The 21,957-nt window shown below is 47.7% G+C and overlaps 2 protein-coding genes across 3 annotated transcripts; both read right to left on the minus strand.

Annotated features, from left to right (window-relative positions):
• Nucleotides 1-1,983: 1,983 nt before the first annotated feature.
• On the minus strand, nt 1,984-15,177 carry pklr (pyruvate kinase L/R). Of its 2 annotated transcripts, none has more exons than XM_076040942.1 (12): nt 15,053-15,177; nt 10,258-10,422; nt 9,164-9,255; nt 8,903-9,034; nt 7,855-8,041; nt 6,608-6,881; nt 5,345-5,495; nt 4,401-4,553; nt 4,136-4,302; nt 2,853-2,919; nt 2,419-2,533; nt 1,984-2,315 (listed from the first exon to the last, which is right to left on the minus strand). In XM_076040942.1, exons 2-12 carry the CDS (start codon nt 10,394-10,396, stop codon nt 2,209-2,211), a joined length of 1,584 nt encoding a protein of 527 aa, XP_075897057.1. In that variant the 5' UTR covers nt 10,397-10,422; nt 15,053-15,177; the 3' UTR covers nt 1,984-2,208. The 2 variants fall into 2 exon arrangements, with proteins under 2 accessions (XP_075897057.1, XP_075897056.1); XM_076040941.1 differs by lacking the exon at nt 15,053-15,177 and adding an exon at nt 13,787-13,957.
• Nucleotides 15,178-15,317: 140 nt separating this feature from the next.
• On the minus strand, nt 15,318-21,416 carry cyp11c1 (cytochrome P450, family 11, subfamily C, polypeptide 1). Its single transcript, XM_076040943.1, has 9 exons — nt 20,971-21,416; nt 20,721-20,876; nt 19,566-19,765; nt 18,461-18,664; nt 18,208-18,380; nt 17,955-18,121; nt 17,321-17,399; nt 17,018-17,215; nt 15,318-15,543 (listed from the first exon to the last, which is right to left on the minus strand). The coding sequence occupies exons 1-9, from the start codon at nt 21,225-21,227 to the stop codon at nt 15,433-15,435; spliced, it is 1,545 nt and encodes a 514-aa protein (XP_075897058.1). The 5' UTR covers nt 21,228-21,416; the 3' UTR covers nt 15,318-15,432.
• Nucleotides 21,417-21,957: the final 541 nt, after the last annotated feature.

The following is a 21,957-nucleotide window of genomic DNA, read 5'->3' on the forward strand; positions in this document are numbered from 1 at the left end:
ATCCTCATCATCCAGCAGCACGCACGCACGCACACACACCCCTCCCCACGCCACGCCACCCCACCCAAGGCCGCGTGCCCAGCCCGCGCGAGACGCACGCATCCCTCAGGTACACTGGTCGCGCGTCATCCTGTCGCTCACCAATAAAGCGCCAGAGCGCGAGAGCCTTTAAATCTGGGCAATGGTGACAGAGTTACACAGAAGAGTTGGGGTGGGGGGAGCGCGCTGCACGTGCGCAAAGACACTCAGATCAAGGCAAAGGCTGTGCAGTCACCTGTGAGCCCCTCCACCACCAACCCCAGCCGATCAATGTGACCACTTGCACCTTCTGCACAGAGCGCCGCAGAAACAGATTTACAATTTTGTGCATTCTTTGAAAATAGAAATGATCCAGTGTAAATGTTTATTCATTCATTCGTCCCTTCTCTATACCTCTCTATGCCCTGCACTCAGGGTTGTGGGTGTGCTGGAGCCTCTTTGCTACCTGGACAAATTGCAATATGTCTTTGCAGGGTCACATAAAATGACAATAGCTTATTCAAAATGCTGTGGTCGTTGTCTACGAAGCCTGTGAAAAGAAATCTTTAAATCCTTTTGGTCCTGTCAAAATCTCCAGGTCCAATGAATTGCAAAATGCACTGATTGTTCTGATGGAGGACAGGGGTCACCAACATGGTGTCCGCAGGCACCAGGTAGTCACCAAGGACCATGAGTGGCTCGCAGGCCTTAACCTTGCTAAGTCATTGTTGACAATTATTAAGAGCTAGTTAACGTGATCAGAGTCTTGACATAGATCAGCATTATTAATCATAATAAACAACTACGAAAGTTTGTTATTCCAGTAGAGTGTAGCAAACTGGCAGCCCTTCATATGACCCAGGACCCATGAAGTAAGTCTCAGGTTCAAAAAGGTTGGTGACCCCTGATGTAGGACCTCCTAACTCGGTAATATACTGTGTGGCCCCTCACTGAAATAAGAGCAAGAGAAGAAAAGAGTCGAAAGGAGAAAGCCAACAAAGCAAAGCACACAGCAACACAACATCAGTGATGTTTTTGAACGGTCTGCGGATTGATGTCAACAACTGGCAACATCTCAGGGGACAAAAGTGCAGCACAATAGTGAACCCGATCACTGACCAGTCTCATCATTTTTGCTGCGAGAGAGCGAAACAAAAGGCTGAGAGCTGGTGTCATGACTGCTGAAGATCTGCCTGCAGCTTCCACCACAACCTCTTTTGTTTTTTTATGAGTGGCCTTAACCAGGTTTTATTACAGATGCCTGTTAAAGCTACAAGGGATAGCAGTATCATTGTCTTACTAGATTCTAGCCATTTTATATTTGATTTGTGTTTGGCCGTTGAGCCTTTCAATTTGTTTTACCTGGAGGTCCTGTTTCATAATGATTACACAGCGACAATTGCTGTGTGGCAGCTGTTGTGGGTTTCGATCAGTTTTGATTGACAGACGTACAAATTGTTTTCTGTTGTAGGTCTGTGCAAGGCAGTACATTGTTTTTAACCATGATGTCTGTGAGCTGTTTTTGTGAGCAAAATGTAATTTTCTTATCTTTATGTATTTTTACATACAAATATTTTGACATTTGTGATACAGTTTAATAATTTGATTTCCACTCTCGTGGGTTACTACTGAGTGAACATGACATCTAGATACATAGTAGCAGTAATTGTTTACTTGTGTGCTTCTGTTTTGCTGAAAAGACGCAGGACATGTGCACGTGTGCACTTTGTTGTGTTTTATTGGCACAGCATATAATAGGTGAAACGCCGTGAACCTGATCCGAGAGACAAGCTCAGAACAGTGGTCAGGAGGGAAAGCCCTGTCTCTGAATTCCATAAAGGCCTGTGCAAATTGTGTGATTCCACGATGGCAAGCAAAAGTGACAATCTCCATTTCGGGTTAACACCCTCATAAATGGAGGTGGTCGTAAATCAGAAGAACAGAACTGCTCCGGCGGTTGAGACGAAAGGGTAAAGTTTCAAGTTTTATTTGAAGGGAGTCATTGCTTAAAAGGCACATTAACACAAATCGAACAGATAAATGTGAGTCTAAACAGCAACGATGCTACCAAAAACGTTGCGCTAACTTGCAACCGACGGTGTGTTTTTTGCGTCGGTGTTCACTACTGTACAATGTACAAAACTTTGGCCGATCAGCAGGTCTTGACGGTCGGGGTTTTTTTTTTTTTTTTTACGGGACGTTGACCGCCCTCATGATGTTGGTGTGACCCGACCCTGGAATCCAGCCTGTCACCACAATCACCATGTCGCCCGACTTGAAGAATCCTCTGGCCTTGCCTGATAAGGTGCACGAGGGAGACAAAAAACAAAGGCGACGTGTGAGTGAGACGTCCTGCCGGGCTGTCTGGAGGCGCCCCCCCCCCCCAGCGGACACACTGACCTATGTCCATGCCAAAGTTGACTCTGTTGTCCACGTCGTCGGCCCAGACGGGAGCCGGCAGCGGGTGGAAGAGGACGGGAAACACTCCTCTTAACAGCTGAGACTGACGGGCCACCTAAAGGAGATGACAGAGGTGTGAAGTGGACGTTTGAGTTGTTACAGTTACAGGAAGAACAGCAGGAGCACGACGGAGGTCCGACTACACGAGTTTTGTCTGGATTCACTGCTTGTGATGCGTTAAGACATGTGAGATGTCCACGAAGGACGCTGCGTCACTGTGTTCAATGTTCACACAGGTCAAACCACACTTGATTTTTAGACCTTGACCTCTGTGTGAATCAAACAGCACATGGATGTTGCTCCATGTGACAAAAACACGAAGACGTCTCTCTATGAAAGACGCTGCGCTACGAGGTTGTAGAAGGCAACTATACCAGTGGGTTCCTGGTGATGGTGATGATGGGACAGCGAGGTCGGTACCTGGAGATGAGATGTGCGGCCCTGAAAAGAAAAGAAGGGAAAACATTTGACAAGAATTCGTCAATATCTGTGTTTCCATTAAAGTTTTTCCCAAAATAAAAGCGATATTTGTAAAAATTTTCAATTGTGATTTGTAGGCGTTTCTAATGAATGGTGTGAAGCACATAAGCTGTAATTCTCGTAAAATTAGTTGTTCTGGTCAAATGGAAATTTCTTGTCAATATTTACCGTCAACATTGGTTGGAGCTTGTAACCAAATGTAATAAAAAGGATTTGCTTATCACCGTCATTCTGGATCTTTGACCTGGTCCAGAAATCTAATTTTGACCGCTGGGTAAATGATGGGCTTCACTCTGAAGAAGAATCAATGCAACCCTTAAATAACTGGGGGACTGAACTATATAAAGACAAATCACGACTTCAGGAGGTCTCTAATTTTAACTGTGTGTTAAGGGGCCATTGGGTTTTGAATCTTGGATTCGTACTCACTTAACCAAACATATTCATCCCTTTGGGATGTTCCTTTTTGTTTTCACCGGTGAGAGTTAGTGAGATGAAACAAAGAAACAATTCAACAAATGAGCCCGTCGCCGTGCGCTCTGGAGGGGCTCTGACGTCACCGCTGCAGCCTCGTTCCTCCACGAGAAACCAAATCAAGGTCAATCTGTTCTTGCTCAGCCTCCCAACGCAAACAGCACATAATGGAATTACACAATGTGCAACTGTGGTCTGCGCTCAAACGTGAAGTTTCACCTTCAGTTTGCCTTCCTCCCTCCCTATTGTGGCGCCTTCAACCAACACTCCCAAAAACGCATGTTTGTGTTGAGAGTGTGTGTTTGATTGCGCTTGCAGAACACAAACACAAAATGAACGCAATAAAGACCACAGCCAACATAAAGCAGAGCCCCCGAGGACATGAACACGCACACGACACACACACATAAGAGCACTTTAATATCAAACCTTTGCTTTGGAACGAGAACAACAACATCTGTTGCTCAAACATTTGGAATCTGGGCTTTTTTTTTTCAGGTTTCCGGGAACAAAATTAACGTTGCAGAAAGAGGCATCTGCTGCTTTCACTCTGTTTCCAGCCTTTTTGTTAACCACCAGGCAAACGTTGTGGTGGATGTGCGTTGCTTCATATTTGTTGCTGTTTAGAGAAGATTGACGCTCAGCCTGGAAATGTCACGCTAACTTCTCCGCGTCCGGTCGCTTATTGACGTGGTTTGCCCACCTGCCGCTGGTGGTGAGGACGATGATGGCGCCGGCGCAGCACTTGAAGGAGGACTCCACGGCTCCGATGGCGGTGACCTCCGTGGGGTCAGAGGAGAGGGGGGTGAGGCGGCGCAGCTCCTCAAAGAGCTGCTGGTGGAAGATGGCCGCCTCGGCCTCCCTGCAGATCTGTGAGGGGAGGTGGAGGAGGCAGAGGGTCATCACTGTGAAGGAAGGCAGAGCAGAGTGGTCGGCTGCGTGCACGCGCAGCAGCAGCAGTCACGCACCGAGTGCATCATGGCCACCGCCTCCACGGGGAACAGGCCCTTGGCCGTCTCCCCCGATAACATCACGCAGTCGGCGCCGTCCAGCACGGCGTTGGCCACGTCACTGCCCTCCGCTCTGGTGGGCCTTGGGTGGGAGACCATGCTTTCCAGCATCTACACACACACACACACACACACAGAGCACCATTTAAACTCAATGTTCTAGAGAATCACCATCCAAAACACAGAAAAATCTGCTTTGCGATTCATTTCTTCCTTTATGTGCTGCATCAGGCAGAGGAGCTAAATGCTATTATTGGCTATATAGATGCGCAGCGACTCGAGCGAATGCTCATTTTTGGTGGGCGTAACTTCTGGGGGATCATGATTGGCACTCAGCGTGATGAGTCAATAACTACGGCAGACAGTTGGAAAATGAGACGGCTCGCAGCGCCGCCTCGCAGGCCGCTCGCTCCTCCCGCCTTTTTTTCTCTTCGCCCCGCAGAAACGAAGCGGCCGCTAATGCTCATTACTATGTGTGTGTGCGTGCGTGTGTTTGGTGTGTGTGTGTGTGGGTGGGTGATGTTTGTGGGCTCGGGTCTGGAGTAGCAAACCTGCTATAACGCTGTCACTCTGAGTAAAGAGATGCAGCATAAACAAGACACAGCGCTCTGACTCAACATGGCTTCAGGAGTGTGTGTGTGTGTGTGTGTGTGTGTGTGTGTGAGAGAGAGAGAGAGAGAGAGAGAGAGAGAGAGAGAGAGAGGTGCATGTTAGCATTAAGAGGGGGATTTGTGCGTGTCTGAGGATAAATTCAGAGGACGATGCAGTGAGTGATTGTGCAGCGACGCTGGTTGTCGACTTCCTCACGCCTGAATTAGCGACGCTCTGGATGAAACTCTCGAACCCGTACGCGTGCCACGCCCTCGTCTCCGAGACCTCACGTGCGCGTGCTCGCCACTGACCTGCGTGGCACAGATGACGGGCTTGCCGGCAGAGTTGCAGCGGCCAATCATCATCTTCTGGGCGATGAAGACTTTCTCCGCCGGGATCTCGATCCCCAGGTCGCCCCGGGCAACCATCACCCCGTCACTCTCTGCCAGGATCTCCTCAAAACTGGGGGAGGGATTAGGGAGGAGGAGGCGAGAGGATGTGGGGGAGGGGAGGGAAGGAGGCGAGCAGGATTCAGGAGTTTGGGATGAGCAGAAGGAGGGAGGAGGGAAGGAGACGCAGGAGAAGTCGGTGAGCAGAGACGTTTCAGACACTGAAGTGAGCCTGGCAGCATCTGGACTGAACCCAGGTGAAGAATGGAAACAAGATCAATGTGATGCTGGAGTTTGAAATGCAGCTGTTCAATTAAACACTGCTTTCTGCTGTGTAAAACCAGCCTCCCTATTGGCCTGTGTTATACAAGGCATTCTGTTGGCTCATGTAAAATGAAGCCTCCTACTGGACTGTGTAAAATTAAGCTTCCTATTGGCTCTTGCAAAACAAGGCATCCGAATGGCTTGTGTAAAACAAGGCTTCCTATTGGCTTGTGTAAAATGAAGATTCCTATTGGGCTACGTAAAAAGAAGCTTCATAGTGTCTCTTGCAAAGCAAGGCATCCTATTGGCTTAAGTGAAACGAGGCCTCCCATTGGCTCTTGCAAAACAAGGCTTCCTATTAGCTCTTGTAAAACGAGGCTTCCCATTGGCTCGTGTAAAATGAAGTTTGAATGGCACTTTCAAATCGAGGCTTCCTATCGGTTTCTGTAAAAAGAAACTTTGGCTTGTTTTAAACAAGCCTTCCTATTGGCTCATGCAATATGAAGCTTCCTATTGGCTCATGTAAAACAAGCCGTCCTATTGGCTCTTTCAAAACAAGGCATCCTAATGGCTCGTGTAAAACGAGGCTTCTCATTGGCAATGGTGTAGTTAGAAACGCAGTGGATCATTACATCCCCTGCTTTCTGGAAGTTCCCTCTCGTTGGACACACGGACGGAACTGGCAGAGCCGCGGCGTTCATCTTGTCACATTTACTGTGAGTGCCATAAGTGCCATAAGTCTGGCACACAGATTGCGCTGACATATGCCGATCACTCCCTGACAGCTGGCTGTCCACAGGGGGCATCACTCCTGTCACAGCCTCCTTCCCAGAATCCCTCGCCTTCCCGCAGTCACGCCGCTCAAAAATAACTGTGCTTAAAGAGCTTCGCTTCACACCACTTCCTCCCCTCTTGACTCACTTCTGCACCCCCTGCCGGCTCTCCACCTTGCTGATCACTTTTATGTTTCGCCCGTGCGCTCCCAGGGTTCGCCGCACGTCCTTGACGTCCTGGGCGGAGCGGATGAAGCTGGCGAAGACGATGTCGATGCCCTGCGCCACCCCGAACCTCAGGTCGGCCTCGTCCTGCTCGCTGACCGCCCGCAAGCCAATCAGGTCGCAGCCGGGGAGGTTGACACCTTTGCGACTGCACAGCATGCCGCCGGACTCCACCACCGTGTCCACCCAATCAGAGCCTAGGGTTGGGGAGGAGGGGAATGAGGAGAAACATCAAACTTTGTTCAGATTAAATATCTTGGCTCCACACACACACACACACATATATATGTATATATATATATATATATATATATGTATATATATACAGTATATATATATATATATATGTATATATATATATATATATATACATATATATATATATATATATAAATATATATCTTGTTTATATATATGTATATATACAAGCTTTACAAGCTTTACTTCATTGTGGGTTTAAAAAGTGAACGTCATCTTCTTGTGATTTGCGTCTGTTCATGCTTGTTTCCTCCAAACAATATCAGAGCTGTTAGAGTCTCTGATAGGATTCAGACTGGATGATGAACAGAAGCTTGTCAGAGGCCGATTGTGTTCGAGGGAGCTAAAAGACTCCGAGGAGACGGCTGCATGAATTGAAAGAATCTATTATCTTTGCTGCCCTTGGGTCACAAATGAGATGATGGGTCATAGCAACTAAATCCATGAGAAAAATATGTCACACTTGAGATAGGGGGGTGCAAAAACAACTCGTGGTAAAAGGCCTCATTCTATAGCCGCCGTCAGGTTTCCCTTTTATTTTTTTAATCCAGACTGCAGTGAAGCCGTCTGGAATTTAATCATCACCCATAAAACTGACAATTTGTTGGAGCTTCCGCATGTTAGGAAGAGGATAAAAACAAGGCTGCTGGAAGCTATAGGGGGCGCTGTCAGCAGCATGGAAGTGGTACCAGTGGCATTTGTGACATTAAACAAGGCTAGTTTAGCAGAGACTCTCTTAAAAAGGGGAGTGATCAACAGGATACATGGTGAGTTCCTCCTGTTTTTTAAGGACACAAGTTAATACAGGGCATAAAAAGGGATCTTTGGAAGGTCAGGTGGACACTGTGCCCCTGTAGGTAAACGTTGTGCTCACCCATGTCACTATAGAAAATGTTCCCCTTCAACATTTACCTATTTCCTCGACTTTGAGCCCGATGAGGCCGTCGTCGATGTAGATCTTCGCGTCCTTCTCGAGGACTTTGGCGAGATTGGGATAATCCACCCAGACGGTGGCGCCGTCTGTCTTGTCCTTCTCGCTCTGCGCCGTCACCACGCGCACTTTGCTGCCCTTTTTCAGCTCCACCTCCTCCTCCACTTTCTTCACAGACAAGCAGCGGGAGAAAAAAAAAACTGTGAATCTCTGTTATCAACTCGTTTTCTTGCCAAACGAATACGTCCTGCAAGAAAACCATCTTCTGCCTGGTGTTGCCACCCGCTTCCAAACCAGGCTGCCAACCCGCCTGATTACCTCCTCATGCTCGCCGGACCCCTGCTGAGTTTCACTGACTCCGGCTTCTGAGAAGTTTACAGCTGAACGGTTCAAATCACTCGTATCAGAGCCGCTGGCAGGGGCAAGCGATTGCAACTTTTCCATTGTTCTCTCCCGACACGTTAACGCTGATCGTATTTTCCTCAAACCGACTTCTTAAACACACGTTTCTGCATGCAAAAGTGTCATTTGAGGAATGATTTTTCCTCACGTGTTTGTGACTCTGTTTCCAACCCGCCAATTAAGCCGTGAAGCAGACAAGAAGCAGGCAGGAACCGGTGTGCAGCGTCCTACACCTACACTGTTGTACGGAGGTATTTGCGAGGCAATCAAGGCTTAACAAGGTGTCCGACAGCCCTGGCTAATTTATTCCGAAAGGCAGACGGCCTGCACTCGGAGTGGCAGGAGGAAGGGGATCGTTAGAGAAGAGAGAAAACACAGCACAGCAGCAGCACTGTGGGTTTTAGATTCACACAGAAACCTGTGTAAATACTGCTACTACTGCTACTGCTACCAATAATAATAAGAATAATAGTAATAATAATAAGAATAATAAGAATAAGAATAAGAATAAAAATAAGAATAAGAATAAGAATAAGAATAAGAATAAGAATAAGAATAAGAATAAATAACAACAACATTACAACAGCATTCAGGCCGACTGACTGGTGAAGAGTGTGACATGTTTACCCCTTTGACTAATCCAGTGCGGATCTCCGGACCCTTCGTGTCCAAGGCGATGGCAACAGGCCGATAGTAGAGGGGGTCAGAGGTCACCGTCTCCACCGCCTCCCGGATGTTTTTGATGGTCTCCCCGTGGTACTGGCACAGGACGGACAGAATGGAAATCGATACGTGACGGGAATGAATGATGTGTGAAGGCACTGTGAGTGACGGGCCTCAGACACACACACACACACACATACTGTACACACACACACACACACGTACTTCATGTGATCCATGAGAGAAATTCAGGCGAGCAATGTTCATTCCTGCCTTCACCATCTCGTGGAGTTTGGGGATCGATCGGGACGCAGGACCTGACGGGAGCATACATGTTTTATACCGGCTGAAATAACGAACAGTAGAAACACGACATACAAAAGGAAATAAAAAAAGACATGCTGTACTATTTCAAAATTGACTTTACGGATTATTTTCTTAAATAATATGCGTCTTATCCTGTCAGTGAAGTCCAGTGAACAGGTGGAGATGAAACATTCAGTTCCGGCTGTTTGTGATGTCACAAGGGGCATTGAGAGTACAATGACATCTTCCCTGCAGGGGGAGGCAAACCGTTTGACTGGTGGGGCCACAGCAGCTTCTAAAATTTGATAGCGGGGCCGGAGCAGCAGCAGATTGAGGGAGTGTTTTGGTGAGCCACCTCATAGGAGGAAAAAATATATCAGGGTATATGTAGAAAACGTGAATGTGCTTTAATGTCAATTGAAAATGAACAAAAGCGTTAATGTGCGTCTTTGAAGCGCCACGGTATTTAGCTCTGACTCTTAAACCACTGGAAATATGGATGAAATACAACTATTTTAAGACTTACTAACCATTAATTTCTTCAAGTTCAGCCGGCCAAATTAAAAAGCTTAACGGGCCGCATATGGCCCCTGGGCCGCAGTTTGCCCATGCCTGGTCTAGTGGAGTATAATATATCCGCATATACAGATGGCTTTTGCCATTTGTTGATATTTCCAGATATTTTATTTGCCAAGTAAAAATTGACTCTGTTGGTCTGTTTAGTCCCTTTGGACGCGAGCCATCAAACAGAAGATCTCAATTCAGATTTGTGAGAAACCCCAGACAAGATCAGAGTCAAGGCTGCAAAATATATTTGCAAATATTTCCTCCCTTTTTTCATATTTCACTTTCCCTCAGCTCAGGAAAAAGGCCACGTGAAGCCTTGGAAGTGAGGCAGCCACGAGCGTGAAACCCTGTAAACACGCTGCACCTGGGCACCGACTGCCAGCAGCCACGCGAGCGTTGCCAGAAAACAAAATTAAAAACTGGGCGTGCGCGTCTCCAACACTCACCGATGGTGCAGATGATGCCAGTGTTGCGTGCTGTGATTGGCTCCTGGTCGATGTCCAGCAGACAGAGGTGCTCCAGGAAGGTGTCGGCCATGCTGGCGTCCAGTTGCTGGCGCTGGATGAAGGAGTCTGGCAGTGTCATCACCTCTGAGTAACGCCTGATACGACCTGGGGAGAGGGGGAAAAAAGTTGTCAGCGGGGCCGGCGGTTGTTCCAAAATCCGGCCGTGATTACAAAATACATCACGTCACCGCGCGGGGAAAGGTATGATTACATTGTTATTCAGCCCCTGTGGTATGCACAGTTTGAATATGCAGCCAGAGCCTAGCAGAAGCGTCACTCAAACACACTTTAACCTGACATTAAATGCAGCAGGGAGAGTTAACAAGGCGCTACATGATGACATTCAACTGTCAGATGTGTCGCTATCAAAAATAAACAGAGCAGATCAGGAGACACGACGACACGTCTTCCTGCCATATAACATAAATCCGATGTTTGGTAAAGTGACATTTACAAGTGAGGGGTCTGATGCCACCTTGGAGGATAAAGCAAGATTCTTGTCAGACAACAGAAGGTGACAGGGATCTCTCCATGTTTTCAGCTGAATGAGATGCTATCGCCCTCCTCAGGAATTTGGGGAGTCCGAGGCGGCTGCTTTTTATAAAGAAAAAATGTTGGACTCTTTAAAGCTGCGGATGTGTCGAGAGATGTTTTTCATCTCGTTTGCTGTCCCTACATTTACACAAAATTGCCTCGCCGCCGAGATGTGACTTGACTGAGTCAAATGGTTTCAAGCGTCCACTCTGGTCACAGATCCTTTTGCTCTGCAGCTGAGCAGCGGCAGCCAAGTCCTGGTTTGCATCAGTATCTTTCCGGAACAACACACACTGATGCGCCGCAACATTAAAACCACTTACAGAGAAAGTGAATGACACTGATCCAATAGTGGAAAAGTCTTCAGTTTTCATTGGATTCTAATTTTAGATCCTAAGAGCCTAATACTGGAGTGTAGCAGGGCTTTGTGTCGGGGCTCTTAAAGGCCCAGCAGGAGACATTTCACAAGGGTCTATTGGCATAAAATGGACTAGAATATGAATATGTGTGTATTTAGTTGTGTGAAATAAGCCATGGTCATGTATATTTTAACACCAAGGCCGCCAGTGACGTCTTAGTCCACCCTAAATCATCAAAATGACACTAAGGCTCGAGAATCCATACAGGATCACACAAACACATTACATCACATTCAAGTAGGTGACCTAGTCCACCGTCACTTAGTTTTTGGAACATTTAAAATCACAATTAAGAGTAGGATACTAAGGCCACTGATAGTGTCAAGACTATTTGACACTAAAAATGAAATACACTTTTAAGAGATTCCATAATAAAGTCCACCAAAAGCCATCTGTGAGCTTTAACTCTTGTTCGAATTTGTCCCATAATTTGTGCATTGTCTCTGTTTCGTATAAGATACCAACGAGACTATAACAAAACAAACTATTGAACTATAAAGTCTTAAATGTGCCAAGGTATTTGCATTAAAAGTTGCAGATTATTTGGAAATGAAATCTCTATCTTCTTCTTCAGCCATCGCCGGTTCGCCTCGGTGAAAAAACAGATCTCAAGGTTGTGTTCAAGGTTAAGCGTGCCATATTTGGAGATTTTGAAGAGGAAACAGTGACATCAAGTGGCTACATTTTAGATTGCAGCGTTTTTCACACTCTCTCCCCCTCCTGAGCCAGGCAGTAAACTATGGTGGCCTGCGCAACCAAACCTGGATACCTTGTCCACCTTCTTCTGGTTGGTTTATTTGAAGACACAAGATGCGCTGCAGTGTCTGTTCCGCTGACCTAAGGCAGATTTCATAGAACCTGACAACACAAGCGAGCTCAAATATGATTGGATAAAAACTCTACCATAATACAATGCAATGGAAGCAGTGCAACCTAGTGGATCTTGTATGACGTGAATTGAACAGACTAAACTTTATTATCGTACTAACCGGAAAACAGGCTTTTCTAAGTATATTTAGGGCAGTAGAGGAGGCCTTGCTGGCCCTGGCGGCCCTCTACCGGAAGCAACTGAGATTAAATAGCCGTTGTGATTTCATTTGCTGATAACAACCGTTCACACTGACACGACACATGCATGACTGTTTAATTTGTTTGCAGCGTGTGTTCCTATGACTAAATGCAACAAAATCTCACCCACTGGGCCTTTGATATTCCACCTGATAAATGTTTAATAGGTGCAGAGTAACTTTGACACAAGCCAGTTCCGTCTAATCGACGCATCATTAGGTTTGAGTTAATGTTTGAGCCAGGTTTTTAAAGGGGATCGGTCGAGGTCCTTCTCAGGCCGGCCAAAAGAATGTGACTGGTTAGCTGAAAGAGATAACACATTAAAATACAATTTCCAGCTGAAACTAAGACACCTCATGCATTTTGTTTGACTGTGAATTAATGTGCAACATCCCGCTGCCTGTCGTAGAACAACAACAACGTCAACAACAGCCAAAGAGCGACAGGTGTCATATTTCTGAGTCCCAGGACGCTCATTTCCGTCATTTCCACAAGACAAGACTGGATGACTTGCAATAAATAACTTCCATGTCATATTTCTCTGCCTGCAATTTCCAGCCCACTTCTTAATGCGCCTATCGCAGCCCCAGCAGCTCCAGCTGTCACTCTGCTGCTGCTGCAAAGAAAACCTGCCAGTGTCTTTCATGCCAAAGCCCTCACAGGAGCAGAGAGGGCAAAGCAGTCGCTGAGCTGCTACCTTCCTGGATTTCATCAGACACTCTCAGGTTTTAACCCCGTCGAAAACGGAGAAAGGTGGAAGTCGGCGGTGGGCGCCGGCGGGTCGGGCGGGTGGAGGCCCGCGCAGGATGACGAGGCTCCTCCGTGAATCCTTTGGATTCAGGGGCCGTCATTGTTTTTATTCCTTTCCACCTCCTGTCATCTCGGCCTCCCACTCTCTTTCTCCGTCTTCCTGTGACCCAGTTCTGCCGCGCTGCTGCACACATCATCCCGTGTCCCACTGAGATCCTCCTCTGACACTTTGCCGAGCACACACACACACACACACACACACACACACACACACACACGCCGTTACGTGCGTATACACCTAGCTACCTGTTACAGGACTAAAAATAGACGGCAGGTCAAAGGCATCTGCAACAGGTCAGCGCATGTTCGGCCTTCGTGGCTGATGAGAGATGAACCATGCCGACAGTTGGTGAGGGGTGGGCGGAGGGGGGGGGTCACATTCCTGCTAAGTGCAGGTCAGAGCAATCAGCTTTTCTAAATACGGCCGTACTCACGTCAAAAGCGTCCGAAACCTCTGCACCTCATTCATTAAACGATCCATGTTGATCCCCTGAGGGGTTTAATCACAGATAATTGAGGATGGAGAACAAGCAGCTTGTGAGTGCAGGTCATCCAACACACAGCGGTACCTTTGATTGTAACTTACACAACCCCCCCCCCCCCCCCCAAAAAAAAAGGTCAGTCTCTGCTCCTCTCACCTGGCCTGCCAATGCTGTCCATCTCCCGCTTCACTAAGACCTGCTGCAGCCTACAGGAACTTCTAGCAGTAGATTCTCCCTCTGCGGATGCTACGTCGCTCCCGTTGCCGTGTAATCTGCGAGTGCTCAGGTCGTGCACTTGTCATTCCCATCAGTTATGTGTCAACCTGTTCACCCCCTCCACCCACTCCTCCCCCCCCCCCCCCGCCCCGTTGAACCCTCTTGCCCCTCCCTCCTCCTTCTCGTCCTCCTGCTCCTCCGTCTCCTTCTTCTCAACAGCTGGGTGAATAACTGAAAGTGACGCCAAATGACACGACACGCTTAAGGGCGAAAAGCGGAAAAGCTAATGTCAATAGTCCAGTCACACGTTTAAACTTGTGCCTCTGCACGTTATGTAATCCCCTTCCTTGGTCTTGACACATGAATAAACACAAACAACTCAAACATCTCTGCAAAATGACCAGGTTTGTATTCTGGTTTTCTGGTTTTCACTGACAAGGGTACAGATGGTTATCATATGATATACATATACATATATATATATATATATATATATATATATATATATATATATATATATATATATTATATAAACTATATTTAAATCTGAAAGTAGGATGTGCTGTCAAAGGGAGTTTCAGATTTAGGCCAAGTTTTTTTTTTTTTTTTTTTTTTTTGCTGAGAGAGGATTTCTGAACCCTGAGCTGATAAGAGCTCAGATTTTATTACAGTGTGCCTCCTTCACCCATTGACACAGAATGGATTTCCTCATGGGTCGGTCACCAAGGAATAAATGGAGCTGCACCTACGTGTTCACCCACAGTCATGCATGAACACAGGCTGAACCCAGATCTGGCTGAACCCAGGGTGTAAATCATTAGCCAGCCCAAACAGACCTTTGTCCCCGAGCTGGCAGGAGATAATGAAAAATGCACCTCTGCTCCTTTCCGAGAGTGATATAATAATTTCATTGGAGCCAAACTGGAAAAAAAGTCAGTTTCACCGGTGGAGACCAAAGTACAACAATCTCACATGCAGAGCAGGAGAGATAGAGCCTCAATAAAATTAGGCATTGTAACATGTCATACTCTCAAGTTTAAAGATTAACAGAGAAACAACAAGGAAGGACGCACATTAATCAAAGCATGTTTTATAGTTGGGTAACAAAGCAGCAGAATGATATTTAAGATGAATTTACAATAAATGCAAAATTTGCTGCATATAGTCCATAAATACAGAAGTAAAGTTTCAGAGATGAGGACCGACCTGTAGGACCCAGGAAGCACGCGGGGACTGAACACGCAGGAAGGATTGAACGAGGCACATTTAAATGAGCTGCTGGGTGGGCTGTGTAGCCCCCTCTGGTGGTCAGAGGTCTTATTGGCGCCTGTCTCAGGTTCGCCACAACGAAAACTCATGGAAGGGAATGGCACTTTAATCAGTTTCCACATGCAAATTGAAGAGAAACCCAGCGAGAGTCCATAGGAAGATCACTAGAAAGCAGGAGGTTATTTGTGTGTGTGTGTGTGTGTGTGTGTGTGTGTGTGTGTGTGTGTGTGTGTGTGTGTGGAGACGGGGGAGGGGGTTTGGCGCAGGCTGACTGTGATTTTGGATAAAAACAGCTCTCCGCTCTCCACTGGTGGCTGTCAAAGCCTGCTGAAGGTGATCCTCGGCGGAGTCTCGGGCTGCAGGATGAGGGTGCACGTGGTTTTGATGTCCTCCGAGGACGACACGCTGAGGCGGAAACTCAGCAGGATCTAGACAGACACAGAGTCGGGGGTGGGGTAGGAGGTGAGGAGGAAGGTGAAGAGGGGGGCACAGAGAAAATGTTCAGAATTTGATGTTATGATTGCCAGTATTGCGAAAATAACCCATCCATTCATTTTCTACACCTGCTTCCCCTGCACTCAGGAGGCTGCTGGAGACCCTCCAGTTTAATCTTCAGGGCCACACTGAAAGATGAACAAACCACTCACGCGCGCCCACGGACAATTTAGAATTCTGAATTGGTGAGCAAGCTGGAGAACCTGAAAAGAACCCATGCAAAAAATCCCTGCTGGAACCCCTAAAGTGAAAGACAAAGCAATCTAAAATGTAACCACTTTGACCATAACAACTGGATACCACACTGGCAATACGGCAGCACGCCGATTCTTCCCAGTGGCCACTCGTGGTACTGCAGCAACAAAAAAAAAAGAAATCCCCTGCGCCCAAAAAGCATTTTTGTGCCACTTTCACGATCCAGTCGTGTCATTTCCCATCATACCTCTGCAACTCAAGTGATGCCCCAGGACGCATCAGTCAATCAGAAGGAGCTGAGATACAGCAGTGTGTACGATAGCCTTGACATCACACTGGGAATATAAAACTCTTTTCTGGTGATTTTCTGACCTTTATGATTTTTTTTTTTTTGAGAAAGATTGAAAGTTGATGACTTAAAAATCTACAATAGAAAGATTTGTTATGAACCACGTTTCAAGTCGGAGGCATTCTGTCAATTGTTTTGCAGCTATTTATTTTTGTATTATACGGAAGCACATTCACTGGATAAAAAACAAATTAGGCACCTTATCTCATTTACAAGAAAAGATCCCGTAATTATGAGATCAGGAACTCGTAATTATGAGATGAGGATCTCGCAATGCGCTTCCGTACCTGCACAGTGTTGACATACTAATAATATTAATACCATCCTCAGTTTTAAGAAATGAAAGTATTTCCCAGTGTCTCAAACTGAGAAGGCAGAAAGAGCTGATTAACTGTGATAGCGCCATCATTGCCCACTGATTAGAAAGGATTTACAGATATTTCCTTTTTCTTTATTTTATTTCATAATTATCTCGTATTTATCTTGTAATTATAAGATCCTGATCTCATAATTACGAGATAAGGTTCCCAGTAGTCGGTGGTATTACGATCTATTGGGGGGGTATGCTTTCTGAGCCGTATAGGATTTTTGGCTGCAGTACCTCGAGTGACCACTGGGGGAGAGAAAAATCGCTGTGCCGCCATATTGGCAGCCTGGTATCCAGTTTACATAATTCAATATAATACAGACCCTGAGTGCAAAGCAGGTATAGAAGAATGAATAAAACACAATGAAATACTCTCCAGTTTCAAGTCCAACTGAATCCAACCAAAATCAACTTTTGGTGTCCTCAGGCCACTTCTCCCTGACCTCCTGTCCCCTCGCCTGCTCACTCCACCACCACCACCACCACCACCACTCACGTGCATGAGCAGCAGCTGCATCTCGTTCTCGGCGATCCTCCTGCCGACACACTGCCTCGCGCCGAAGCCGAACGCCAGGGAGCGAAAGCCCGTCCCTTCCCCCCGGCCGCCGGCCCACCGGCCAGGCTCGAAGAGCAGCGGCTGGTCGAACACGTCGGCGCTCCTGCCCAGCGGGTAGAGGCAGGCCTGCACCATAGTCTGCGGGCGGGAAAAGGACATTTGTCGGTGGTGAAACGGCGAGGAGTCGACGGTAAAGAGAGAGAGAGAGAGAGAGAGAGACAGAGAAAGAGAGGGCCAACTCACCCCGGCTGGTATGTGGTAATTCTGAAGGATGATATCTGTGACGGGATAACGCTGCACTGTGGTGCCCACTGGATATAACCTGTCATGACCCAACAAGCACACACAGGCAGAACGCTGAAATAGTGGCTGAACCCCCAACCCCCACCCCCCCCTCCCCCCAACACTCTCAAAACCCTTCAGTTCTGAAGGATTAAAAGCAATCGATCCTCTTATCAGATATTTTAGGGCTGGGAACTGGGAACAGAGTCGACCGCTCAGAAGATCAGGGAGATTTTTTTTGTCTTCCTTTCAGATAGGCTGACTTCTGAACTGAATTTGTTTGTTTTTAGAATTACGTTGAGTCGATTTAACTGTTCAGGCAATATCTTTGGCTTTGAGAAAGAAAAAAATCGACTTAAGAGTGCTGGAAAAATGTTTTTGTTTTCATCCTTTTTCCGAAACCTTCAACCTTCCTAAACCTTCAGCTGTCGCAAGCTGTTCATCTGACATCACACAGACAGGAGACAACGTATTCCAAGGATCAAAATGTGACAAAAGTCACAAAACTCAATCACAAACGAACAAACAACTGGGATTCTTTCAAGAATGACGATTCACTGCCGACAACAAAACATACAAGAGCTGAACGTCTTACCTCAGAACCTCCTTGATGGTTCCCTTCAGCAGTGGCGCCCCCTGCAGGGCCTTGTAAGGATCTCCGCCGGCCTGCGCCCACGACGCTCTCACCTGCTGCCTCACCCTCTCCTGCACCTCAGGGTTCCGGCCGAGCTCGAACAGTGCGAACTGCAGGGGCACAGCGGTCTGGGGTGGGGGTGGGGAGGGTGGGGGTGTGGATCAGCTGAAGGTGGACACATGCTGAAGACATAAACACACACACACACACACACCGTGTCGACCCCTCCTGCCATCAGCTCGGTGATGTTGGCTTTGATCAGGTCCAGCGACAGCTGTCCTTTCTCCATCAGCTGGCCCAGGACCCCCGGGTAGCGACCCCCGACCTCCGGCCCCCCACCCTGGGGCGACGCCAGCCGCTGGTAGCCCCTCTGGATCCTCTCCTCCGCTGTACACGAGGACAAATCAGGACGGGCGGACAGGTGGACGGAGCTGCAGGTCAGCGGCGCCGGCGCCGGCAGGCCGTACCGTGTCTGAAGATGTGGTCCCAGGCCGAGGCGTGCTGCGTCCACAGCCGAGCGCCGAGGTGGAGCAGCAGGCGGGGGGGCAGGTAGAGGAGCGGCGGCGTGGTGGCCAGCATCCGCTCCACCGCCCAGATGAACTTCTGGGACTCCATGGAGGGAGAGGAGGAAAAGAGGCCGATGCGCTCGCCGTAGAGGACGTGGCAGCTGGCTGCAGGCGGGAAGAGCAGGACACGGTGGAAATATTAAGGTTGAAATAGATCAACAGATACATGCAGACATAAAAAGAGGCACATTTTTACCAGCGCAGTGAGGCAAAAGGACGGATATATTAACTTGTGCATGCACATGTTGCTCTGAAGCAGCGGCTGCAGACCGGAATAGAGTCACTGCAGGTCTATTTCCATAGCGGATTAGCACCTGGATTCATGTGTTCCGCTCCATTAGGAGCAACCCGGCATGACTCAAAGTCATCATCTCTTTCTCTCTCTCTCTCTCTGTGACACACACACACACACACACAGATGCATATGCACACGGCTCACTGAGTCATCCAAGCATTCACACGGGTGAATGTGGCGCTGCTGATAGCGGCGGCCTTTGTGGCTGCTTCTATTTTTAAAAAGGTGCTCCGCTCTCTTTGACCTCCCACGTCTCAGAGACGTGTCGACGGCAGATAACACCGCCGGCCTGGAAATGAGAATTTGCCACTCGCAAAGAAAAAAAAAAAAGGGACGCAGGCGAATATTTTAGAGTCCAGGCACGGAATGTGTGAAGAATGGCTGGTGGAATTTTTCCTCCCCTGATGCCGGCGGAGGGGAGAAGAATTTTCCCCCTCCGGCCGTCACTGCTGGCGTCACCGTGTGTGACGCAGCCGAAAAAAAAGCTCTGATTGTTCGGGGTGAATGAGAGCCTGTCAGAGAGGGAGGAGGCGGAGCTGCTGCTGCTGCTGCTGTTGCTCCAAGGTCACAAACAAAAGAAGCAAGAAGACATTAAAGCTTCACTTTCAACCGTTTCTTCTCCTCTTTTTTTTTTGTTCCCCCAAATACGGACAGTGTTTGGCCTCCGCCTGGAGGAGGCGCCGATTCACCCCCTCACGGACGACCTCTGACCTTCCAGGGCGAAGCGGAACAGGTCGGGGCTGGGGTCCATGGTGAGGCTGCCCCTCCCCTGCCCCTCCACCTTGGCCCGCAGCGCCGAGCAGAAGTCCCGGGACACCTCGTCCAGCAGCGGCAGGAAGCGCTGGACGGCAGCGCTCATCATCACCTCCTTGTTGAGCAGCAGCCGGTCCGACCGCCACTCCTTGCCGTTCCTGTGGAGGACAGAGTCCAGAGAGACGCTGGCCTGGATGTTTTGCTCTGATGCAGTTGTTGTGAAGGAACAAATGTATTTTTAAAGCAAACATTTTTTTCCCCCCGTATCTCGAACACTGGATGTGATTATGACAAGCAACAAAAAAAGCAAGACTCATAGCTACACATTAAGATTTAGACTAAGTCTTTATTTTCATATTCATCAATATTTGTACTAATATCTGGCAAAATTACCTTGATGAGTTAAAACAATAACTAACTAACTAACTAACTGCATCACCCAGTTTTTTCTCTTTCTTGAAAAGCATAAAGTGAAAAACAAAACCATAACCGTAACATGTCATCAGGTGATGTGCCTATAACAAAAAAAGGAGGCAAAGGGACTCAATTAAAATGACAAACCAGCCAGTCTGGCAACACAAAGACAATTAACAGTAAGTGAAGGTCACTGCAGTGGAAAACAGTTTGTATACATATGCTGATTAAATTCAAAGGGCTGATTTTCGTTTAGTTTTTTTAAGGAGGAGGTCGGTAACCACTTTGACATAATAAGCTAATAAGTGATGCGTCATTATTCAACACTGTCACATGATCAATCATATTTAACCTTCACCACAATGTCAGTAATATGTTTAGATCCCTTTCTTTTAAGTCATCATTCCGGCCAATGGAAGCCCAGCGTTTACCGAGAGCTCCAACATAGAAACAACAGAATAGAAAACTGAGTCTCTGTGGCGCTCGTGTGTTTGAGAGGAGGCGCAGCAGTCACACTGAAACTGAATTGAGGAGCTGACTTGCCGTGTTTGGACTGCAGCTGAATTCTTTACATCTCGAAAGCTAAATAATTAGAATTTCATTTTTGGTTGAAGTGTTTTGCATTTGGATTACACTTGCAACACACTTGGTACCATGACCATCATACACACACACAGACACGCACACAGTGTGACTGACTTGAGGAAGACTCCCTTGCTGTGCTGCCGGGTCTCCCTGTGGGTGGCCCAGGGCTGCAGGGTCATCCGTCGGGGGTGCAGACCCTCGGACCGGAACAGCTCGCTGATGTCGGAGGGCATCATGATGTTGACGCTGCTGTGGGTGCCCACGTGCTCCCTACACACACACACACAGGGGATGAAAAGACCTCAGATCATCATCACCTCTGCACCAGCTGCTCCCGTCCGTCCACTCCTGGACCTGCTGCTACCTGTAGATGGGTCCCAGCTCGCTGAAGGTCTTCTCCATGTGAACGTGCAGCTGCCGGAAGCGGTCCTCCCTCCAGAACTTGAGCAGGTTGAGCCAGCCACTGCTCCCCGTGTGAGGGATCTCCTGGAAGGGCCTCGTCCTTACCTCCCGAGCCTTCCCGCCCGCCGCCACCGCTGCCGCCGCCGTGGCGCTCAGCGCCCTGCCGTCCAGCACCTTCCTGCGGACGCAGGCGTTGGCCGGGATGTACATGTTCTTCATGGTCCGCCGGTCTCAGCCAGAGTCGTGTCCCGCTGCGCCTGTCGCTCCGCTGCACTGCTCCTCACATCCTTGAACGTCAGCCGATGAGCTGATAGCGGAATCAGATTTATGGCTATGAGGTCCAGGGTTCAAGAGCATCGCAAAACCAACCCAGACAACCAGGGTTCCAGAATGTGACAAAGTGTCCAGCAAAAGTTCTCACTGCAAAGGTCATGTGGGTTGAATTTCGTGCTTTCATCTAAAGAAGCTGCAGCGAAGAATCAAGAATCAACGTGAGAGAATGCAAGGAAAGCGGCTATGAAAGGAAATTTCCAAAAACGCAAGAGTCCAAATAGCCAAATATGTTTATTACACGGTTATAAACAAACACATGAGTTACTAATAACACACATACTTGCACAATGTTTTTCCCCTCTTTCTTTTGTATAAAAACCTACGTGTTATTTAAACACCTTTTTCAGCAGGTGGGAAACAGATCACAACTAGCAGCTCAAAACTCATCATACTGTACATCACCATTTGGCTGAGATACACACATGTGAAATACATAAGACAAAAAAAAAACAATCAAAAGATCATACAAAATGAGTGCACGTGTACGTGAATGTGTATGTGTGTGTGTGTGTGCGCGTGTGTGTAACATGTTGCCCTGAGGTTCCTCACTTGTGCATAGATCCAGCCAGTAGATCTATATTGTTTAGAAGGTGCCGCAAATTATGCAGTGCACATC

This window comes from Nelusetta ayraudi, unplaced genomic scaffold (assembly GCF_046127955.1).
Source record: "Nelusetta ayraudi isolate G7.1 ecotype Tasmania unplaced genomic scaffold, CSIRO-AGI_Nayr_v1 ptg000063l, whole genome shotgun sequence".
Taxonomy (NCBI): domain Eukaryota; kingdom Metazoa; phylum Chordata; class Actinopteri; order Tetraodontiformes; family Monacanthidae; genus Nelusetta; species Nelusetta ayraudi.